The following is a 20,752-nucleotide window of genomic DNA, read 5'->3' on the forward strand; positions in this document are numbered from 1 at the left end:
TTCGATCTAGCCGAGTCCAGGGCTTGTTTTTCGGGGCCTCCTGCAGTCTCCATTGTATCTCTCAAGAATGCCTTGCTGGTGATGGAACTGACACCCTTCTCTTACTGTCCATTCCTCCACGAGCAGTACTGTTGAACAGACTTACATCAGGTCTGCAATCTTGATCTGTGGCTAGCACACACACAAGGCTGTTCCTTACACTCCAAGAAAACTTCCTGAGACAGTCACGCATGTCGGCTCAAGATGTCACGTAGGATCATAGAAGATACACCAGACCTTTTCGGTCATGGGGACGTCAAGGGAGAGCACCTCCCTCAACCTTCTCCTGCAGAGGAAGAGGTGCTTCCGTCAATGGCAGCTCCGGATTTGACATTGTAATGGAGAATGTAACACCTGCTCAGTATCTGAGTCCAGTACCCTATCCTCCTCCATGCCATTACGACCAGCCTCTTACTAAAAGACAGTTCGAGGCATATGAGCTGTAGATCATATGCGTTAGCATAGATCGCGATCTGGTGTTGGGCTCTGATGTTTAAAAAAGACATCTTCAAAGAAAAACAAAGTGCAGTCACAATGTAGATGACTCCTTCTTTTGGTGATAGTGCGCATGGGTATCGACTCCATCCTTAGATTGTTTTTTTTCCGCTATCTTGTTCGGATGTGTATTGCTGTGCTCCGGTTCGGTATTGTACTCCAACCCCTTCGACGCGCAATCCTCTACGGTATTGTCTTCGATCGCGCTTTCCCATTCGTCGCGTATCGCCCAAACTGTGAAACCTTCGATCGAGAAACTTCGAGTCGGGCCTACCCGTGCCGACCACACCAGCAGTCGATGGGAACGGACACCGTTCAAGCTGTCCCGGGTGTCGTGCTAAATTTCCACGCACCGACCTGCATGAGGTCTGCAACCTTTGTCTATCCCCGGAACACTAAGAATCATCCTGCGAAGCGTGCCGATCATTCCGATCGAAAAAGACCATCCGTGACCGGGCTAGACGCCACGAGACGCAACGCGGCAGCGGCTCCGTGCTCATCGCTCTCTGCAGTGGTGGAATACATAAAACCTTTCCAAGGGACAGCCATTCATTGATCCGGTTCCACAGATAGTGCTAACAGCAGACGCATCCCTCACTGGTTGTGGAGCTCATCTTCAGACACATACCATTCAGGGCATGTGGACACCACAAACATCTAGTAGGCAAAGCTGTCCTAGTTTGTACAGACAACATAACAGCAATGTACTACATACAAAAACAGGGAGGGACACACTCTCTACAGCTTTCTCGCCTAGCTCAAAGCATTTGGAGGTGGGCCATTCCTCAAAACATATACCTTCTTGCACAACATCTCCCAGGAGTAGACAATCAGATTGCAGATCTACTCAGTCGTTAAAGACAACCGATCCACGAATGGGAACTACATCCCCAAGTACTCCTCCCATTCTTCCAAATGTGGGGCTACCCAGAAATAGATCTGTTCACCAAACACCACAACGCAAAATGCCCAAACTTCGCGTCCAGGTATCCACACCCATTGTCCAAGGGCAATGCGCTATGGATGAATTGGTCAGGAAAATTTGCATACGCTTTTCCAACTCTCCCGCTAATTCCATTAGTGGTTTGGAAGCTCACTCAACAATCCCTCACAGTGATCCTAGTTGCTCCCACATGGGCTCGACAACCATGGTTCACAACCCTGTTGAAACTATCAATAGTTCCTCATCAAAAGCTATTCCTCTCCCCCCAAGCTTCTCACTCAGAACCATGGAGAGATCAGACATCCAGACCCCAGTCAACTCAACCTTGCGATCTGGCACCTGAAGTCTTAGAATTTGGCTACCTTAACCTCCCATCAGACTGCATGAAAGTCAATAAAGAGGCTAGATGTCCTACCACAAGAGCATTCTATGCAGCAAAATGAAAGTGATTTGCTATTTATTGTCCAAAAATCAAATCAACCCATTAGATGCCTCAAATCAAAACATCATTTGCTATCTGTTACACCTATAATGTGCTAACTTAGCATATACGTCTGTACGATTACATCTAGCCGCTAAAGCAGCTTACATACATAACAGACAACACTTGTCTTGGTTTCAAATGCCCCCTATCAAAGCCTTTATGGAAGGACTCAAAAGAATCATTCCTCCTAGACTTCTACCTTCTCCCATGTGGAATCTTTATATAGTCCCTACAAGACTCATGGGCCCACCATTTGAGCCTATGCACAGATGCGAACTACAGTTTCTAACCTGGAAAGTAGCCTTCCTTGTAGCTATCACATCTCTTAGGAGAGTTGGTGAGCTCCAGGCACTAACCATACAATAACCATTTTTACAAATTCACCAAGTTGTTTCTGCTTTTCATCTCAACCAGTCCGTTGAGTTACCAGTCTTCTTTCCTCAACCTGACTCGGTAGCAGCTCTTCACACATTAGAACACAAAATAACTCTGTTGCTTTCTCACCACCACATAAAGGCAACTCCATTTCAAAAGCAGGTATTGCACGCTGGATAGTCAAGTGCATACAAATATGCTACCTCAAAGCTAAACGCACCTTAACAGTTCCCCCTAAAGTGCATTCTACACGCAAAATAGGGGCTTCCATGGCTTTCTTATCAAATATACCCTTAGATCATATTTGCAACGCTGCAACATGGTCTACACCACACACATTCACAAAGCATTATTGTGTAGATGTGTTGGCAAAACAACAAGCTAGTGTGGGCAGACCACTGCAACAGGTACAGGTTAGCCTCCGCTTGGGAAAGAACTGCTATATAGTCTATACTAACGCATATGATCTACAGGTCATATGCCTCGAACGGAAATGCTATTTACCCAGTATGCATCTGTTCTTGGCATATAAAGCTGTAGATTCATATGCACCCACCCGCCTCCCTGGGTACCTTTACCTGTTGCAGTATTATCTTACTTAGATACACTATACATGGACATCACTTTCTACTCTTACTAACTCCATTATCACCCTTACGGCAAAACATTCTTAAGGATGGAGTCGATGTCCATGCGCATTATCACCAAAAGGAGTCGTCATCTTCCTTGTGACTACAAAGACTTCTTCAAAGAAAAACAAAATGCAAACATCCGAGCCCGACACCAGATGGTGATCTATGCTAACCCATATGACTCTACAGCTTTATATGCCAAGAACAGATGCATACTGGTTAATTAGCATTTTCCTTCCTCCCGTTTGGAACACTATAGAGTCTATTGGTCCAACACTGTTTTCCGGCCATGGTCAGCACAGAGCAGCTGCTTTGATTGCCCTGTCTTCCAGCTCTACTCCAAAAAAGCATGTCAAACCAAAAACTTGGGCATCGCCCACCTCTGTCTCGGACTAACCATCGGTGCCCTCCCAACTCTCTGTGCTGAACTGAAATCCAGCGTCCACTTCCTCCGCTACAACGCTGAGCGGATCTTTGGTACCGAAACAACATTCAGATCCGAACATTTCCAAGCCGGTTTTGAAGCCTGACTCTGGCAGACCAGTGGAGCCTATCCTCTATTGACTGCCACAACAACTTGACTCAAAGCAAAAACAAATATTGATCCAGCCTCATACGGGTCTGATTCCTGCCCGCCGTTTGGCACCGGCTCCTCTACCACCCAAAAGATAGTTGTCTTTTCAAGATGCTCTCAACACTCCAATTCCTGCCAACATTCGCAAGAAGGCAGACAAAGCCACCAGCCCTTTACCTCTTGCACCATCACCACCACCACAACCACCTATCCCACCATGACCCTACCCAGCTCATTCTGTAGGGGACCCACTTGACATTTTACCTCAGGGGCCTCCACAATCTGACACAACAGGACTTGGTGGAGGACAGGACACTTTTGGCATTCCTCCACATACCTAGTGATACCTATGACACAGACACCGCTCCCCCCCCCCCCCCCCCCCGAGACACTGGTTTCTATTCTGCCCGACCTTACACTCCTGATAACTATATCATACCAAGACCTTATAGTGAGAGCTGCCTCTTTCCACCAGATGGAGCATCATAAGGAGCCCAAGGAGGAAGATTTCCTGTTTGAAACCCTCTCTTCCACTCACCGGTCCACACAATACCTCCCAGTGCACATACTGCAGACATTTTTATAGACCCTATTCGAGCTAGTCATTACACCCTGGGTGGGCAAGAAGTACAAGGATTCCCCATCTATATTAGGGGCCAACTTGTACCATGCCTCCTGATAAAGAAAGTAAAAGAAGCGGTGTGCAAAAGCGCAGTCAGCCAAACATTGGCGTTTTGCCAACTGTATGGGCCTTCTTTCAAAGTACGACTGTGCCCATTGGGACGAGATGGAGAAACCTACTCCAATACCCCCCCCCCACACCACCCAATGCTTCAATTCCGTGTACCTTCGACTCACCTTATACTTCAGCCAGGGGAATTAAGACCAGCATTCTCTTACGTAGGTGTGCCTGGTTCCGTATTTCTGGTTTTAACCCAGAGGTTCAGCAAAAACTCTACTTTTTGTTGCTTTCTTACCACCTTATAAAGGAAAGGCCATATCTGTCGGTTGCATGTAGTGCTGTAGATTAACATGCTCCCAACCCTCCTCCCATGACACCAGTGGCCGTTGCAGTTACTTTTCTCTTCTTATATGCATGGACATCTCTTTACTTATCTCTTACTCTCACACTCCATTCTAACCTTCTGTGCGGTAAAGCAATCTACCAATGGAGTCGATGCCCATGCGCTTTATCACAAAGAGGTGGAGTCACTCTACCTTGTGGCTTGAAAGACTTCTTTGAAAAAAAAACAGCTTACACACATCCGGACCCAACAGTTGATGCAGGAGTCTGCAAAGCATGTGAATCTACAGCACTACATGCCATGCACAGATGCTTACAGGGCAAATAACATTTTCCTCACTTTTCTTTCTCTGATTACAAAGTGAGAGTAGTTTTTAAAGTGAAATACATGACCAGCTTACTGGGTGCAATGAGTGTGAAAGGAAAGTCTGTTAGATGTAATTTTTTTGTACATATAGTTGAGAGATTTTAAGAGGATCAAAACATAACATGACGCTTTAATTGGCGATGCTAAAATAATATTCACTGAAATCTGATTTCCAACCATTTTCATTTGTGTGCTATGCAGTTTTATCAGTAATATACTGAAAATGATCAGCACCCACTATAGGTCCATATTTCTAAACATAATCGGTTTTGTTCAATCAGTAAAGCACAACACAGATTCTGGACCTGGAGGTGGTGGACATACACCGCATACTGAATCGGATCAAAATGACGACATGGTCCATGCAGGATATTGACACTTGGTCGCTGAATTATGCCGTTGTAAAATTAAGATATCTATTACAATAATCAAGGTCCTTGTTTACACAAATCGATAAAAAAAGGTGTTTATAAAAAATGCATCTCGAAAAGGACAAACCCTGAAGAAGTCTTGTGTAAAGAGATGAAATACGTTGGCTATGCTGATGTGAATTTTTTTTATATTTCATCAATAAATACATTTTTTGAACAGACAACATGTTTGAAGTGATGTTAATGAACACAAGAAACTCTGAAGTTTGTTTGGGAACTGAACGAGATCCAGAATCAGTGTTGTGCTTTACTGATTATTGTTTGAACAAAACCGATTATGTTTAGAAATTTGGACATATAGTGGGTGTTGCTTATTTTCAGTATATAATTGTGTGGATAGTATCTGCCTATGCGGACCCAGGAGGCTGTTTGCCCCGATTCGAGCACCACCCTCCTAGATTAAACACCACGTCTTGGGTGCGGCATTGAGGGTCTAAGCCTCCTTTTTGTACACTTGCTGTCGTTTCATCAGTAAAACTGCTTTTTTGTGCAAGTTTAGTGCGCATTTCATGTGTGCTGCCTGCATGTGATCGTATGCTACCATATAATACTTGAGTAATATATTTGTGACAGTGTGCTCCAAAATGCACCCCCAGCTACATACTACACCCTTCCCACTCTCATGCTGAATACATTTTACGTACTTGTTTTTTTGTGTGAAGCAATGTTTTTCACAATTTCTATGACTTCAGTGATGTAACATTGATCTCCCCACCCACAATCTGGAAATTGTTCAAGCATTGTTGGTACAAAGGTGCTGAAATATGCCCTTAAGTCCAGTTTTAAAACAAATCCTTGCAAGTATTCTCAAGCAAGACTCTGGTTGAACCTTCCAATATTGTTTTGCTGCTGTTTTTCCTTTCCTTTCCTTTTTTACTTCACAAAGTCATTTCAACAGAGATTGTCCTCACTACATGTGATCATACACAATCATAACACTTATGTATAACTTTCACGAATAAATTGAGAAATACTGTTCTGTTTTAGCAGCCAGAGCTGCCAAATTAAGATCTTGAGAAGAGGAACCAGGTCCGAGCCGCGGCGTTGGCTCACCGTCCTTTGGGTTTGGGCAAATCACTTAAACTTGTGTGCTTTAAATAAAATTATCTGACCTTGTTTAATTTAGTCTGGTGCTCGTGTAAAGCGCTCCATGGCGATGTACATCATTAAAATGCAAGGAATTACCACGCATGCCTTTACCACGCATAGGCCTTTACGACCCAGTTAAGTATGACTAAGTATGACTAAGGTAATTGTGTGTGTGTGTGTGTGTGTGTGTGTGTGTGTGTGTGTGTGTATATATATATATATCTCATTACCAAACCCCGGAAGTCCGGCGCTTCCGTCACGACGGTCCCGGATGGGTTCCAGACATCCGTATATCAGCAGCAAACTCTCCAAGTGATTCGAAAAGAATTCCAGGACGCCCAGGTGTGCTATTTCAAGATGTATTGGGCAAGGTGACGCCTCACCAACACGTTTCGCTTTACAGCTTTATCACGGTATGGCGATTACTCGCTTGTACCCTTATTTACATACATTTTTGTTCAATGACACATAGAAAGGACTTCAAAAGTACGAGCATGTACCCAGATTAACATGAGCACCATTTTGAGAGGTCACCCCTGAGTAGGAATATAACAGATACTATTGTCATCGGCAAGATTTTAAACATGTGGATAAAATATCCCATATAAAGTACATTAACACATTGCCTCATACAAAATGTAAATATCAAAATAAAAAATATGTATACACAAACATTATGCGAAAGTTATGCGTAATCCAGGAGCTAGCGTCTATTTGATGCCCTGCATAGAAAATCAATGTAGCCCTAGTGGGCGAATGCACTGCCAATGGGATGTGTTTATTTTAAATAATATCAAAGCAGTCTTCTCGGCAAAGGCTTATAATAATATTTATACCAAGCAAATGCATACATAAAGTTAATAACTGATCTCTAATAGATGTATCATACATAGTTCAACCCATGTGGGCTTGATCTCGTATCAATATGGTGGAGATAGTCCTGCCCCAGTGGGCCGCAAATCTATTAAATGCAGTTCATCTGGTTCCGCTCTAGCATATTTAAGTCACACTAAGCCTTCTCAGGGATCCTCTTATTCGTTGTCAGGCGCTCGCCTTTCCTATTTATGTACACATCAACAAGGAGATAAAAAGAACAAATCTCTTATTATTTCTTTAATCTCATTCTCAAGACAAAATTATCATAATTGAATCAATAATCATAAACTCTTCATAAAATTCAAGCTATTTACATCAGAAACCTCAAAATTAGAATTCAAACAATCTACAAATGTACAGCTATCTCCTCACTAGAGTTCAAACCTTTGGGTGTCAGGGTGACAATCAATAATAAACCTTGACTCCCTACGCCTTAACTGGCGTTCTCTATTGCCTCCCCTCTCCTGTTGTGCGATTGCATATAAAATCACATAAGACAGTAATTTTTCATTTTGATAATGCATCTTAAAAAAGTGGTGAGCCACTGGATACTGCACATCATGTTGTCTGATTGCAAGTAGATGTTCAAGAACTCTTTTCTTTGCTCGATGGACCGTACTGCCTATATAGAGTTTCCCACAGGGGCCGATTAAACAGTAAATACATTAGTCAGTTTCACACGTAAAATTATCCTTGATAACAAACTCTCTTTTTGTATTGGGTATTCTCATTATCTTACAGTCAGTACTATTGGCACATGCTTTTCAGTGTTTGCAGCTTAGCAACTAGAACCACCAATATCTGAAGCAGATATTTCATTATTGCATAGATCATCCTTTAGAGATCTGCTTCTCCGAAAAGTAATTTGTGGTGAATCATTCAAATATTTGTTCAAAATAGAATCACTTCTTAAAATGTGCCAGTTTTTATTAAACTTCTTTCTGATCTTAAAAGCACTTTTGGAAAAAGGAGTTATGAATCTTACATGATCTGTTTGTTCCACTATTAAGGGTTTAGGTCATAGTAAATCTGGCCTTGCATCTGCTTTTATCATCGCTTGTTTAATAGTTTTATGGCTGTAGCCGCGTTGTCTGAATCTCTCACTCATTATTAATGTTTCTTCCTCATATTCATGCGGTGTACTACAATTCCGTTTGGCCCTTATTAGCTCTCCATACGGAATACTTTGGATTAAGCTAGAAGGGTGTGCACTGTTAGCATTAAGAAGGCTATTCTCAGCTGTTTTCTTCCTATGTAGCTTGGTGACTAATGTTCTGTTTTTTACTTGTATCTCTACATCCAAAAACACAATGTTTGACTTACTTATTTACGAGGTGAGTTGCAAGTTCTTATCATTGTTGTTAAGGGACTCTATAAACAGATTAGCTGACACTTCATCGCCTCTCCATATCAAGAAGATAGTTTATAAATCTCGCCCAGGTAACGATGTCTCCATGCAACTCCCAGCTTTGGGACACCTGCTCCTCCCACCAGCCCATGTATAAATTCGCATAGCTGGGGGCGAAGCAGGTGCCCATTGCCGTTCCTTGTATTTGTATGTGTGTTTTGGTTGAATAAGAAATAATTGTTAGTCAGGCAGTACCTAGTCATCTCTAACACCATTTCAGTATGCAGTAGCAGCGAGATCTGCCTGGCTCTCAGAAAATGTCTTATGGCCTGGATCCCCAGGTCATGTGGTATGCTGGTGTAAAGACTAGTTACATCCAGCGTGACCAACAAGAAATCTTCCTCCCAAACTACACCATCAATCCGTGTTAAAAAGTGTGTAGTGTCCTTTAGATATGCTGGTAGGGCACAAACAAAAGGTCGTTAATAGTGGTCAATGTATTTTGATGTAATTCCTAATTGGGAGCCCATTGAGGAAACTATGGGCCTCCCTGGTGGCTTTTCACGATTCTTGTGCAGTTTAGGAAGTAAGTACATGATGGGTAATCTAGGATGTTTACAGTACAAACTGGGAAATTCCTCCCATTCTAGTAAGCCCTGATCTCTCCAGTTTACTAGCATCTCGTATTTAAAGTATGATGCCAATACCTCTGATTTGTTACTCAGTACATAACATTAGGGATCACTCAGTTGTCGTATTCCCTTCCCTCGTTCAAATACTCGGTCGTACTCCACACGACAACATTTCCTCCTTTATCAGAACATCTGATAATCCATCTGTCATTCTGTAAATCTTCAATTGCCTTAAATTGTTCACAATTGAAATTACATTTTGTTCTATCATCCATTTTATATCTCATTTTCTTTAATTCTAGAGTTGCACTCCTTTCAAACACTTCTAATGCATCACAGTGAATGTTTGGTGTAAACGTCGATTTAGGTTTGAATTTACTGGACTCAGAAGAATCCATTGGTATATGCAGTACATCCAAGTTAATGAGTGGATCTTCATGATGCACTATATTTTCATTAAGTTGTGCATGTAAAGTTTCAATATCAGAGATACATAGTGTCTCTGCCCCTGGTTCGGTATTTCTTCCCGCCTGGATGTAACCTGGGTGTGAAACCATTTTTTTAATTTGAGTTTTCTCAAACAGAAAATGTCAATTCGAGTTTGTACATAATCCAATTGTCTAGATGGACAGAAAGATAATCCCAATGAAAGTAAATTAATATCCAAAGCTGATAACTTACGGTCCGATAAATTCACCACAGTAATTTTGCACCTCTCTTGGCTCGAGTCAACCATGCTACTGATTTGCCGGTCTCTCCTTTTTCTTCTGCTTGTCCTTGCTTCTTTGTTCCTGCGGTTCCTCCTCGTCCTCTGGTTTTTTCGCGTGTGCCACGTCCTCGGCCACGCCGAAAATCCTGTTCCCCTTGTAGTTGATTTTGTTTAGCTGTAGTTAGCATCTGGAACTGTTTTAGGAAGTTGTTCTTTCCCATACTACCATTCGGTGCGTTCTGTGCCAATGTTTCCACTGATACATCAGACACATTGCTGTCTGAGACGTCACTTTCTTCCGTAAGTTCACCTCTAGTTGTTTTATCACCGGTCTAACTTGGCTTTTGGGTTACATTCTCACTGAATAAGTGATCATACTTCTTGTGAAATGTTAGGGTCCTCCCCGACTGGTAGTCTTTGAAGTCTCTGATAAACTTCCTCTGTTTTTTACTGGTGATTTTTTCTTCCAGTTTTGTTAATTTGAGTTGAACTTTAGCATTAAACTCTTCAAATGCTTCTCTGGAAATTAATTTCAGCAATTCTTCACTTATTTTTTCAATTTCTGCAAAGATCACTGTACGGTCTTTTAGGGCGTATTTAATAAGAATCCGCATCATGACTGTGGAACACTCTTTGGAATTCCCAGCCCACTGTTCTAACATTTCTGGGTCCAGGTTTTCGTAAGTCAGGACTGTGTAAATACGAAGTCCTCTCGGTACACGACCAACATCAATGCATATCTGAAGGGATTCAGCTTCCCACCATTTTGAGAGTTCTTTTTTTATATAGCTTTTCCAATTTATCGCACAATGTTTGGATTAGTACTTCCTGATTAATTTATACATATTCTTGACGCAATAAACCTGCCCCAGCATACCCTTCTGTTGATTGGGTAAAATACAACCGGTTTGAAATTTCCTTCCTTTTTGCCTCTATCAAAGTGGCCATTGTCAAAGTCTCTCCTTGTTTCCAAACACTCTATAAGCACCCCTGTACCAGCTGACTGGCTTGTCAGCTCACAGCCTTCTAGCTCCGTTCTGCATATTCCCTCTGTTACGATCGACCTAGCTCGCACGTCTTCCACTGGGTTGAGTTCACCTCCGTGACTCCTCCCACTGGCCGTGTTACACTTTCCACAATCGCTAGTTTTCATGCATTTATTCTCACCACTCGTGCGGTTTTTCGCGGGGTCTCGCCGCACATGGTGTCCTTTCAGGTGTCGCCGGCTGTGATCAGCCCTCCACCGGGAATCTCTACGGGTAGTGCCGGTCTTGACGCAAATATCATTACCAAATCCCGGAAGTACGGCGCTTCTGTAACGGCGGTCCCGGACAGGTTCCAAACACCTGTATATCAGCAGCAAACTCTCCGAGTGATTCTAAAACAATTCCAGGACGCCCAGGAGTGCTAGTTTAAGATTTATTGGGCAAGGTGACGCCTCACCAATGCGTTTCGCTTTACAGCTTTATCACGGTATGGCAATTACTCGCTTGTACCCTTATTTACATACATTTTTGTTCAATGACACAAAGAAAGGACTTCAAAAGTACAAGCATGTACCCAGATTAACATGAGCACCATTGTGAGAGGTCACCCCTGAGTAGGAATATAACAGATACTATTGTAATCTGTAAGATTTTAAACGTGGATAAAATATCCCATATAAAATACATTAACAAATTGCCTCATACAAAATGTATATATTAAAATATAAAATATAAATGCATAAAAATTATGCAAAAGTTATGCGTAATCCCGAAGCTAGCGTCTATTTGATGCCCTGCATAGAAAATCAATTTAGCCCAAGTGGGTCAATGCACTGCCAATGGCGCTCGTGTTAATCTGGGTACATGCTCGTACTTTTGAAGTCCCCCAAGTGCAAGAAGAGTAGAAGTCGTCCATCAGTGTCATCTGACTAGACGAGGGAGTGTCTTGATTCAAAGCCTGGCTCCGCGGTTGAGCCTGTGCCTGGGCCAGCTCCAAGTCTCCTTGAGTTCCCTGGGAGCCGGAGCGAGCCCCGCCGAACGTAGTGAATTTTTTGAGGCCATGCACCTCATATTGGTGTGGTTCTTTCCTCTGGCATGCCTTCCGGACCCGCAGGTTCAGGAGGGGTACCCACAGGTTCTCTGCAGACGGCTTCGCCTCCAGCTCAAGTTGGACCCCTTGGATCTACGAATGGACCCGGACTGGTGTTGGCCCTACCACCTCAATCTTCCTTTGCGCTGGTCCCAATGCTCCTGGTGCCGCCGTCCACATTCTCACCTCTCTGCCTTCCAGACTCGAGTCCATGCCCTCAAAATGGGTTGGAATGAGGAATTGGCAGATGCCAATGGATTGGACACCTTTCCAGATACTGGCATGCTCTCTCCTCCTACCGTGGCTACAGAGGAGGGGGCTTTTTTTTGCTATGGTGTTAAGGGCGGCTGAGGTCCTGGACCTTAGCTTACCCTAAGTGTGTGTCAGGAATAACGTCTTGATAGATGTGTTTTACCCTGGACTGCCCCCCTCAGAACTTCTTGTGCTATTTAATGAACCCCTAACGAACTTCCTGCTGTGAACTTGCCCCAAACCCTGCACAGAGGCTCCAATGTACTGGACAATTGCCCGCTGCCCGCCCCAGGGGACCAAGCCCTATGGGATTCGGTGTGCAGGTGCTGCCCATGGTCCTTTAAAAGGGCTGGGCCATACTCTCCCAAACTATTTTGGATGGGAGAGATGCCGCAAAGTTCACATTGCGATGTTGGCTGAACAAGACCAACTCACTGGGCAGAGCACACTGCAGTTTTGGGCCTATCCTCCAGAACGGAAATTGATACTAATGTTTCAGTCTCTTTCCTGGATGTCAGTGAAACTGACTCGGAGGTTGCTGGGACTCATAGTCTCCTGCATCCCGCTTGTGACACATGCCCTCTAGAATATATATGCTCTGTAGTGGGATCTGAAGTTCCAGTGGGCGTAGCATCAGGTGAACTTCCAGATCTTGGAGGGGAATTGCAAAAGATCTTCAGTGGTGATTAACGAACCGTGATTGCAGCAGACTCCTCTACTTTTCCAAACCAAATCCAATAGTGGTGACAGAGGCGTCCCTGCTGGGAAGAGTGATCATCTAGGAGAGGTGGCGATCAGATGACATTGGTCTCCGGAGGAATCCGGACTCCTCATCAACCTACTGGAGCTCCAGGTGATCTTCCTGCTGGCATTAAAAGCATTTCTGCCCTCTGTCAAGGGAAGGTTAGTGCAGGTATTCACAGACAACACCACCGCCATGTGTTAATGCAACAAACAGGGCGGAGTAGGATCTTGGACCCCCTGTCAAGAGGCCCTGCCTCTCTGGACATGGCTGTAACATCCAGGCATATCCCTGGTGGTTCAACACTTGGCAGTATCTCTGAATGCCAGGGCAGGCACACTTATCAGAAGATGCCTAGCGGTTCATAAATGGTGTCTCCATCCAGAGGTGGTGCTAGGTTTTGTTCAGCTGTCGGGAGAACCTTGGTAGATCTATTTGCCACCACTGAAAACATGCAATGTCAGCAATTCTGCATGCTGGAGTTTCCAAGACTGTGGTCTGGACGATCACTGGGTTTACAATCTCCGCTTACCTTAGACCATGAGGAATTGAGCTGGTCGCCCTGCTAGTCTTTTAAGATTGAAAATACTAAACACTGTAGAAGCAGTCATTGGTAGGTGCATTACAGAATGCCACACCAGGGACCTACTGAGCCATTGACTGCCCTATGTATTGAGAAGACCGAAGGTACCTATTTAGAAGAGAAGGTCCATCCAGTATCCCAGCGAGCCATCTGCTTCAGCAGCCCAGAAACCCTCTCCTTGGAGGACTCAGACTACAAGGAGGAACAGTCTTCAGAGTCCCCAGGAAAACTGCACCAAAAACACACCATCTGTGGATCAGCCATTCAGGGCTCGACCTTAGTAAGAATCTTGCAGGCAGGACAAGAATTGGACTTGAGGGTGCAGAGTTTTAAGCCCCTAGACTAGTTCACCAAGGCCTCACCCGTTTGCTTTGGGCACTACAACCGAACCTGCTCTGCACTGCCAGCCACTGCGTGCTCTAGAAAAACTTTGAGCAGAAGTTGTGGAGTCTCAAAACCAGGCCATGCCTTCCCAGCACTGAAGCACCGACCTGCAACCTTTGATGCGTAGTTCGACTCAAAGACCTGCACTACCGAGACCAGAGAGCTACTATAGGAAGTGGACAAGAGGCAGAAGAAGCTTTACATTCACCCTACATCATGAAAGATTCTGGCTTGACCTCTCCAACAGGAGGTGGACCCAACACCTTTGAAGAAGAGGAAGCTAAAATTTAAGGAGTCCATCTTTGAGGAGCTGCAAATGCTCCCTAGCTCAAAGAAATGCTGGCAGCAAAAAACAAAGTGTTTGTCAGCCTTCCCCCATCTCCGTTCTTCCACTACCCCAGTCACCACTGTTGTTGTCTTTCACCTCAGGAGTCAGTTCAAACTGACTCTGATCAGGACAGACCGTTTGACCCACAAAACTATTATGATGACCCTGTTGGATACGTGACTGGGATGATCCTTGGCAAGCCTACAGCGGGGACCATTAGGAGAACTCCAACCGTGGTTGAAGTCTTCACTCCCAGATAGGATGACCGCATACCACGCTGTAATTTAAAGAGCTGGAGAGCACCAAAAGGGGAAGTTGCACATCATAAAGGAAGAAATGGACTACTGGTGGATCCTTGCCTTACGCAGAGAAGTCTGTTCAGTTCCTCTCCATACTGAAAAACATGACAAACTGAACAGCAGAGAATTTCAAGAAGCAATCAAGGTCAACGTGCTTGCACCACAAATACAGAAAAAATACAAGCTGGAGTCTGATGACCTACTTTACATCAGCGGCCTGTATACCTCTTTACTCTGTGACAGTCTTACAGCTAAGAAGGAGGTTACTCGCCAGGGAACAGGTAGAGAACCAAAAGATTCATGCAAGCAGAAAGCAAAATGCAGTAGCAGGAACACAGTGGTGCGTAGCCTGTCCTCTCAAGGTATGACCGACATCATTGGGAGGAGATGTAACAGCTAAACCAGCATCTCCTCGATGCCTGCTGCAAATGTGGCAGAGAGCTGGTGCAAGAAGGGATAATGAATCATGATCTCAAATGCAAATATTTACTGTATGTTAGATACTGCAGATGCAGCCTCTAAGATGATAAATACTAGTGTCATTCTCAGAAGATATGTCCTGCTTTGGGTATCTGTGTTGTGCTCAGAAGTCCAATAACATCTCATCATCACCCTTTTTGATGGCAAGTAGCTGTTTGGTCCACAGGTGGACATGATAAAGAAAGACACTGATACAGTGAAAGCCACAGGGCACTCCAAACACAAACTGGAACAAATCTGTTGTCGGTCACCATCGGGCACACAAGAATGTAAAATTGCCAGCGGCACCAAGGTGTTCTGGCTTTCAGAAGCATCATCCCTTTCTCGAGGGACAAACCCAAAAGGCATACACCAGAGAAGACTGTAAAGGAAGCAGTAGAGGCAGCCCAGGGAAGGGTGGCTCTTCCTCTGACAGTGACTTACCAGCGATTCCGCTGATTACTCAACAGGTGTTGGGGAAGGATCTGGTTATGTTTTTTTTATGGTGTTATAATTACTGTAGGACTCCCACCTTGACCACAGGGACGATTCAATCATGTGGATCTATGAAAGGTGTCATACTGGAGGACTATATTGTACAGGTAACTAACTTGTTTTTTCCTGTCAAGGAAAAACATCATTAGTACCTGTCCTTTACAATAGGAGTTCTGCCTTCCAAATACTATTTCCTTGTCTTTTAGCTCGGTACGGCCCTCAAGAGCATGGATTAAGGTACTCTGCTCTGCAGTGGCCTTCCACTACGGCCTACAGAATATGCACCTTTACTCATGTTTGCACAGGTGGCTAATAGTCTGTCTTCAGACAAAGGACCTGATTTTGAGTTTGGTTGACAGGTTACTCCTTTACTAGTGTGATGGATATCCCGTCCTCTGTTTTGCAGGCACATTATATCCAGCAACGCTTGTAGTATGGCTGACCTGATATACATTACGTTTGTGAAAGAGTAACTTGTCCGCCATACTCCAAGTCATGCCCAAAGTCTCTCACAATTTACAGCCGGTGTGTAACACACTCCACAACTTTGAATTCTCCAACCTAAAGATTCCCGTCTGGTTCCTTGCCAAAGACTGTGGTGTATGCACCCTTTACTGGGCACTGCTTTTGGGGTGGCTTTTCTTCCCTGTGAAACGATGGGGGCCCTAACACAGAGAACGCATCACTTCCCAATGAGGCCAGAAGCTGGGCATTTCAAAATCTCCTTGGCATTAGGACATTCCATATTCACATAATAGACCTAGGGTGAAGATAGTATATTTGTGGGAATCCTTTTATCGTTTTATCTTGCACTGAAGACCATTCCCAAACATTGTTAAGAGCTAAGCAGAGAATTGAAATCACCTTGAAGGTAATTTTCCATAATTTGTCACTTCATGGTACTGGCATTGATTCACAAAAGCCCTCTGTATATGGGGCAGTGTATGTGTGGGCCATTTACTAGCCAGTACTAAATCTCTGCTCTTTTTTCGGAAAGCGATAGTGTCTAAAAACCCTATTTTAATGTGTGTTGGCACTTTATGGTTTTATTCCTTACCGTGCACCTAGTGTTGCCTGCCTTCCCCATTGCTTTAATTTTATTTGTTGGCAATTTCTTTGATGCTGTTTCTGAGCTGCAATGAGAAGGTGATCAAGGGAACTGGGGCAGTGAAAATTCAGTCTCAGTCGAGGATTAACAGAGTTCAAGACTTTTGACTGCAATTATCTTGCGATTATACTTTTAGGCCTTCGTAGGCTCTTGAGGAACTGCTGTAAAATGAACAGTACTATTTAAACTAAATAAGTTTCTCCTGGAAGTCACTTAATGTACCTGCTTTCTACATTACGGGTCTTAATGACGTTTCTCAGATGTTTAATAGTTTGTTTTCCTTCTGCCTCCTAGTCTGGGCAAGCTTGTGAAGTGGAGACTCTCATCCCGCTTATCCACCGCTGTTCTAAGCTCATCCTAGTAGGCGACCCGGAGCAACTCCCAGCCACCGTCATCTCCACGGTAAGGTCTCTTCTGCCCTGCAGCAGGTTTCTTCTTCAGAGTTGCATGGGTGGTCTGCAAATCAGCATAAGTGGGCTTTGTCCTGGAGTTTGTGCGCCGTTGGCAGCAGCCTTGGGTAGGCATCCCCCTTTTGGTTATTCCCTGATAGGGCTCAGTGTGAGTGGACACTATCTTGAAGTATCTGCCTTGCTTTAAATTGGGGAGGGTGGGCATAGTCCTGGAGTGCTCTCCCTGCTGGGAATCTGTGTAACTGGGCACTGTCCTGGAGAATATGCCCTATGTGGAATCCGCTTCAATGTTCCCTATGCTTTTTTCCTCTGTGTGCGGTGGTGCAAGGTCCCTCTGCATTGCAACCAAGGCTATATGTGCCAAGAAACGGATTATGCTTGTGAGTGCTGCGCTAAACAATATAAGTCTGTAACAATTACCATTTCAAACTTCTGTTTACAAGAACACAAACTGGTGCATTACACACAGATAGCTCTATATAATAAGGTATTGAGACAATTTTGCAACACCGATACATGCCGTTGTGACATGAATTGTTCACTCCTGTGGCACCTACACCCTATGTTTAGAAAAGTGCAGAACATAGAAAGTTGTACCATTATAAGATTTTACTGAACAGCAGGGTTAGGAGGAGTCCACTATTATTGAGCTCGATCTGAGATCCATACCGGACCCAGTGAAATATGCTGACATTTTCAGCGTCTGCAGTCTGTCTGCTTTATTGTTACTAACAAGAATATGCAGATTGTGAAGGGGCTTTCTTCTTTACAATTTGAGTTGGCCCAAAACAAAGGCCTCATTTAAGGTGCCATCAGCCCTACTTTTATTCAACAAGGCTGGCTGGGAGTCACCTGGAACCTAATACATATACGCTAAGCAATGGAGAGGAAACAAAGGTACACAACTTATCACTTTACAAGTAAAGTACTTAAGAGAAACATTATAGACCGGTTTTTGACTTTGATTACCCTTTCATTATAAGCTATATGCATGTACTATAAGAAGGTAGAAATATGTTAAGAGTGCATAGCTGGTTGAAACAAGAAGTCTGAATTTAAAATGTAACAGTGCTGGGGCTCTCTCTATTTATAAGACTTTTATCACTAATCAATTGAACCCTTTTTTAGCAGCTTTATTAGACAAATTGAGAAATAAACCAATAAGCTTCTAAACTCATACCTTGCAGTTTGTTAGCAGCTTGTTTGTGCCGGTTCATAGCTTACGGTGTTTTATTATAAAGGTTGCAATTTATGAGTTGCAGGTAATAATGGATATGTCTCAAAAGCAAAAACCCTCATACCTATCTACAATTAAAATGTGTGATTTGCATGTTACATAGTGTGCTTTACAGAAGATATATTAGCAATCCTTGCATCATTATGCATCAAAACTGCAACTAGACCAAACATCTCTCCAGCAACTGCATTAACCACTAGAGTTGTCCTTCTGTTGCTATTATCCACCGAGATGTTGTGGGCACACAAAGATTTGTGCAGAAGGTGCCTTAACACCATGAGATATTTTAAAATGCAGCCTTTGTGATCAGTTAAGCCAGAAAAGATGTACTGTTAAAGTGTGTCCTTTTTAGGTCTCGCTAGCGTAAGGCTGTGCGCATGCGCAGTCTTGCTGGCGAGATTTAGTGTTGAGGCAGTGTCGGGTCTCATTACATGTTGAAGGGAGGTGCCATGGGCACAGACAAGGTGTACAGCACCTGGAGGCTAATTACATCTGGGTTTCTCCCCTCCCGCTATCCTCATTTCTCTTTGTCCTCAGGTGGAAGGGGTGGGGTGGGCTTCCGAGGAATCCCTCGGCATTCCTGCCACATCTGGAAGTGGAGGGGTATGGGGGTTTGTAGTGCCAGGCACTGGTGGGCGCTACACCCACGGCTGGGGAGTGCAGCGTTTAGGCCACGGGTGACTAGGGGTGAAGCACTATCTGGAGAGGGATGAGGAGGCACTATACAGGGAGCAATGTCTTCGGGTTATGCAGAGGTCCCTCGGGGGCGGGTGATAGGAAGAACACACTGGGAGGTTGATGCAGTCCTGGGGTGAGGGAGAAGGCGAACCTTTCCTTCTTTAAGAAGCACATTTAGACATTGGGGGTTTGTGCCCCATCTCAGGGTGCGTTTTGTGCATTTATTCCTATTATCCCTGGTTCAGCAACATGCTCATGGGTGCCATGTCTACTCTGTATCTATGTCAATATTCTTTATGACACAGACATGTCGCGTGAAGTAGCCCGCTGAGTTGGGGAGCTGATGAAATGTATCTCTGGATGTTATATCTCCATAGGTCTGCTCATGGCCTCACCTTCAAGTTGCTGTTTGATTCTGACTTAAGTCCTGAGTGAGAGGGCAGTGGTTGGGGGCTTTCCGTGTTCCTGCTAGGGGGTATTGTACTGTGAAGTTATGGAGCACAATGTTGGGTGTGAATGGGCAGTCAATTATTTGAACTCTGCATGGTTTAAAACACATTCACACAGTCACGTGAACAAATATGCCTTGGTGACAGCACAATGGGCATGCAGCTATATTGTGACTTGTTGTCTAACATGGGGAGGTTCATAGAGTCACTAGAGGATTATGAGGAATCTGCTGTGAAAGTGATGGAAGAGCACTGATGTGGAATCCCACACTCCTGTGGTGTTTAGGCCCTATTATAAGTGCGCACGGACCCAGATACAGCTAACATTTAAAAAGCTTCTGGCAGGCATCTGTGAAGGCCATAACCCCCCGACCCCTGGGGATTGTAAAGATCAAGGGGCCTTCATGTCAAGCTCAAAGACCTCATAATAAATCAGTTCTTATCTCCGGGAAACTCATTCCTTAGCTGCCCTCTAGGCAGGGACAGGAAGGCAGGATTACGGTTCCAGCACGAGACAAGCATTTGCAATGCAATGGGCCTCGCATTTACGCGAGTTTAAACTATTGGCAATAACCATGCCGTTTATTTATCTTATAAAAACAAAAATAAAAGGCATTGCCATTTGCAATGTTAGCCCCTTGGGTGCCAGGCCTTTTCCCCCTCCTGTGCCTGGCGCTTCCCTAGTGGGTGGGTTTCATGACGAGATAGTCTCGTCATGGGCACAGCGCGACTGTGCTCCATGACGAGACCATCTCGTCATGGGCACAGAAGAGGTTAATAGCTCAAACTCTTGTAAATGCAAGACCTATTGCTTTTTTAATGCTTGTTGTCAATTTATTTGCTGCAGAGTTTGAAAAAAGTAAAGGTATGCGTTTGGCGGCCAGACTGATTTTTATGACTCTGTTTCACGTGACTTCACCCTCTTTCTGGGCCATGCCTTGACCACCAATTTATGGGCTCGCACATCAATGACGTCTTTGTAGTGGGTTCATGGTGAATTGGCAAAAAGTGCATGTTGTTCTAAGATCAGTACCGACAGGATAAAAGCCTAACAGAGCCATTCATTCCTCTGACTCCACAAGTTGTAACAGCACCATATCTAAATGGTATGGCTTGGAAAGTGTTGCACTTTTATTTGCGCGAGTTGAGCCTGGAAAATATTTCGATTGTAAAACATTCAACAAATATCATTTTAGGATATGATAAGGTTACATATGATAAAGTTGTCCCGAAA

At 44.1% G+C, this 20,752-nt stretch overlaps 1 protein-coding gene across 2 annotated transcripts in view; it reads left to right on the forward strand.

Annotated features, from left to right (window-relative positions):
• The window catches only part of SETX (senataxin), a 674,415-nt gene that overhangs the window by 554,583 nt on the left and 99,080 nt on the right, over positions 1-20,752 (forward strand). For both annotated transcript variants that reach the window (XM_085613922.1, XM_085613923.1), the window contains exon 19: positions 17,039-17,146. In XM_085613922.1, the coding sequence (XP_085470048.1) occupies positions 17,039-17,146 (108 nt within the window). The remainder of the gene's footprint in view (positions 1-17,038; positions 17,147-20,752) is intronic.

The sequence above is a fragment of the Triturus cristatus genome, chromosome 1_2, assembly GCF_964204655.1.
Source record: "Triturus cristatus chromosome 1_2, aTriCri1.1, whole genome shotgun sequence".
Classification (NCBI taxonomy): Eukaryota; Metazoa; Chordata; class Amphibia; order Caudata; family Salamandridae; genus Triturus; species Triturus cristatus.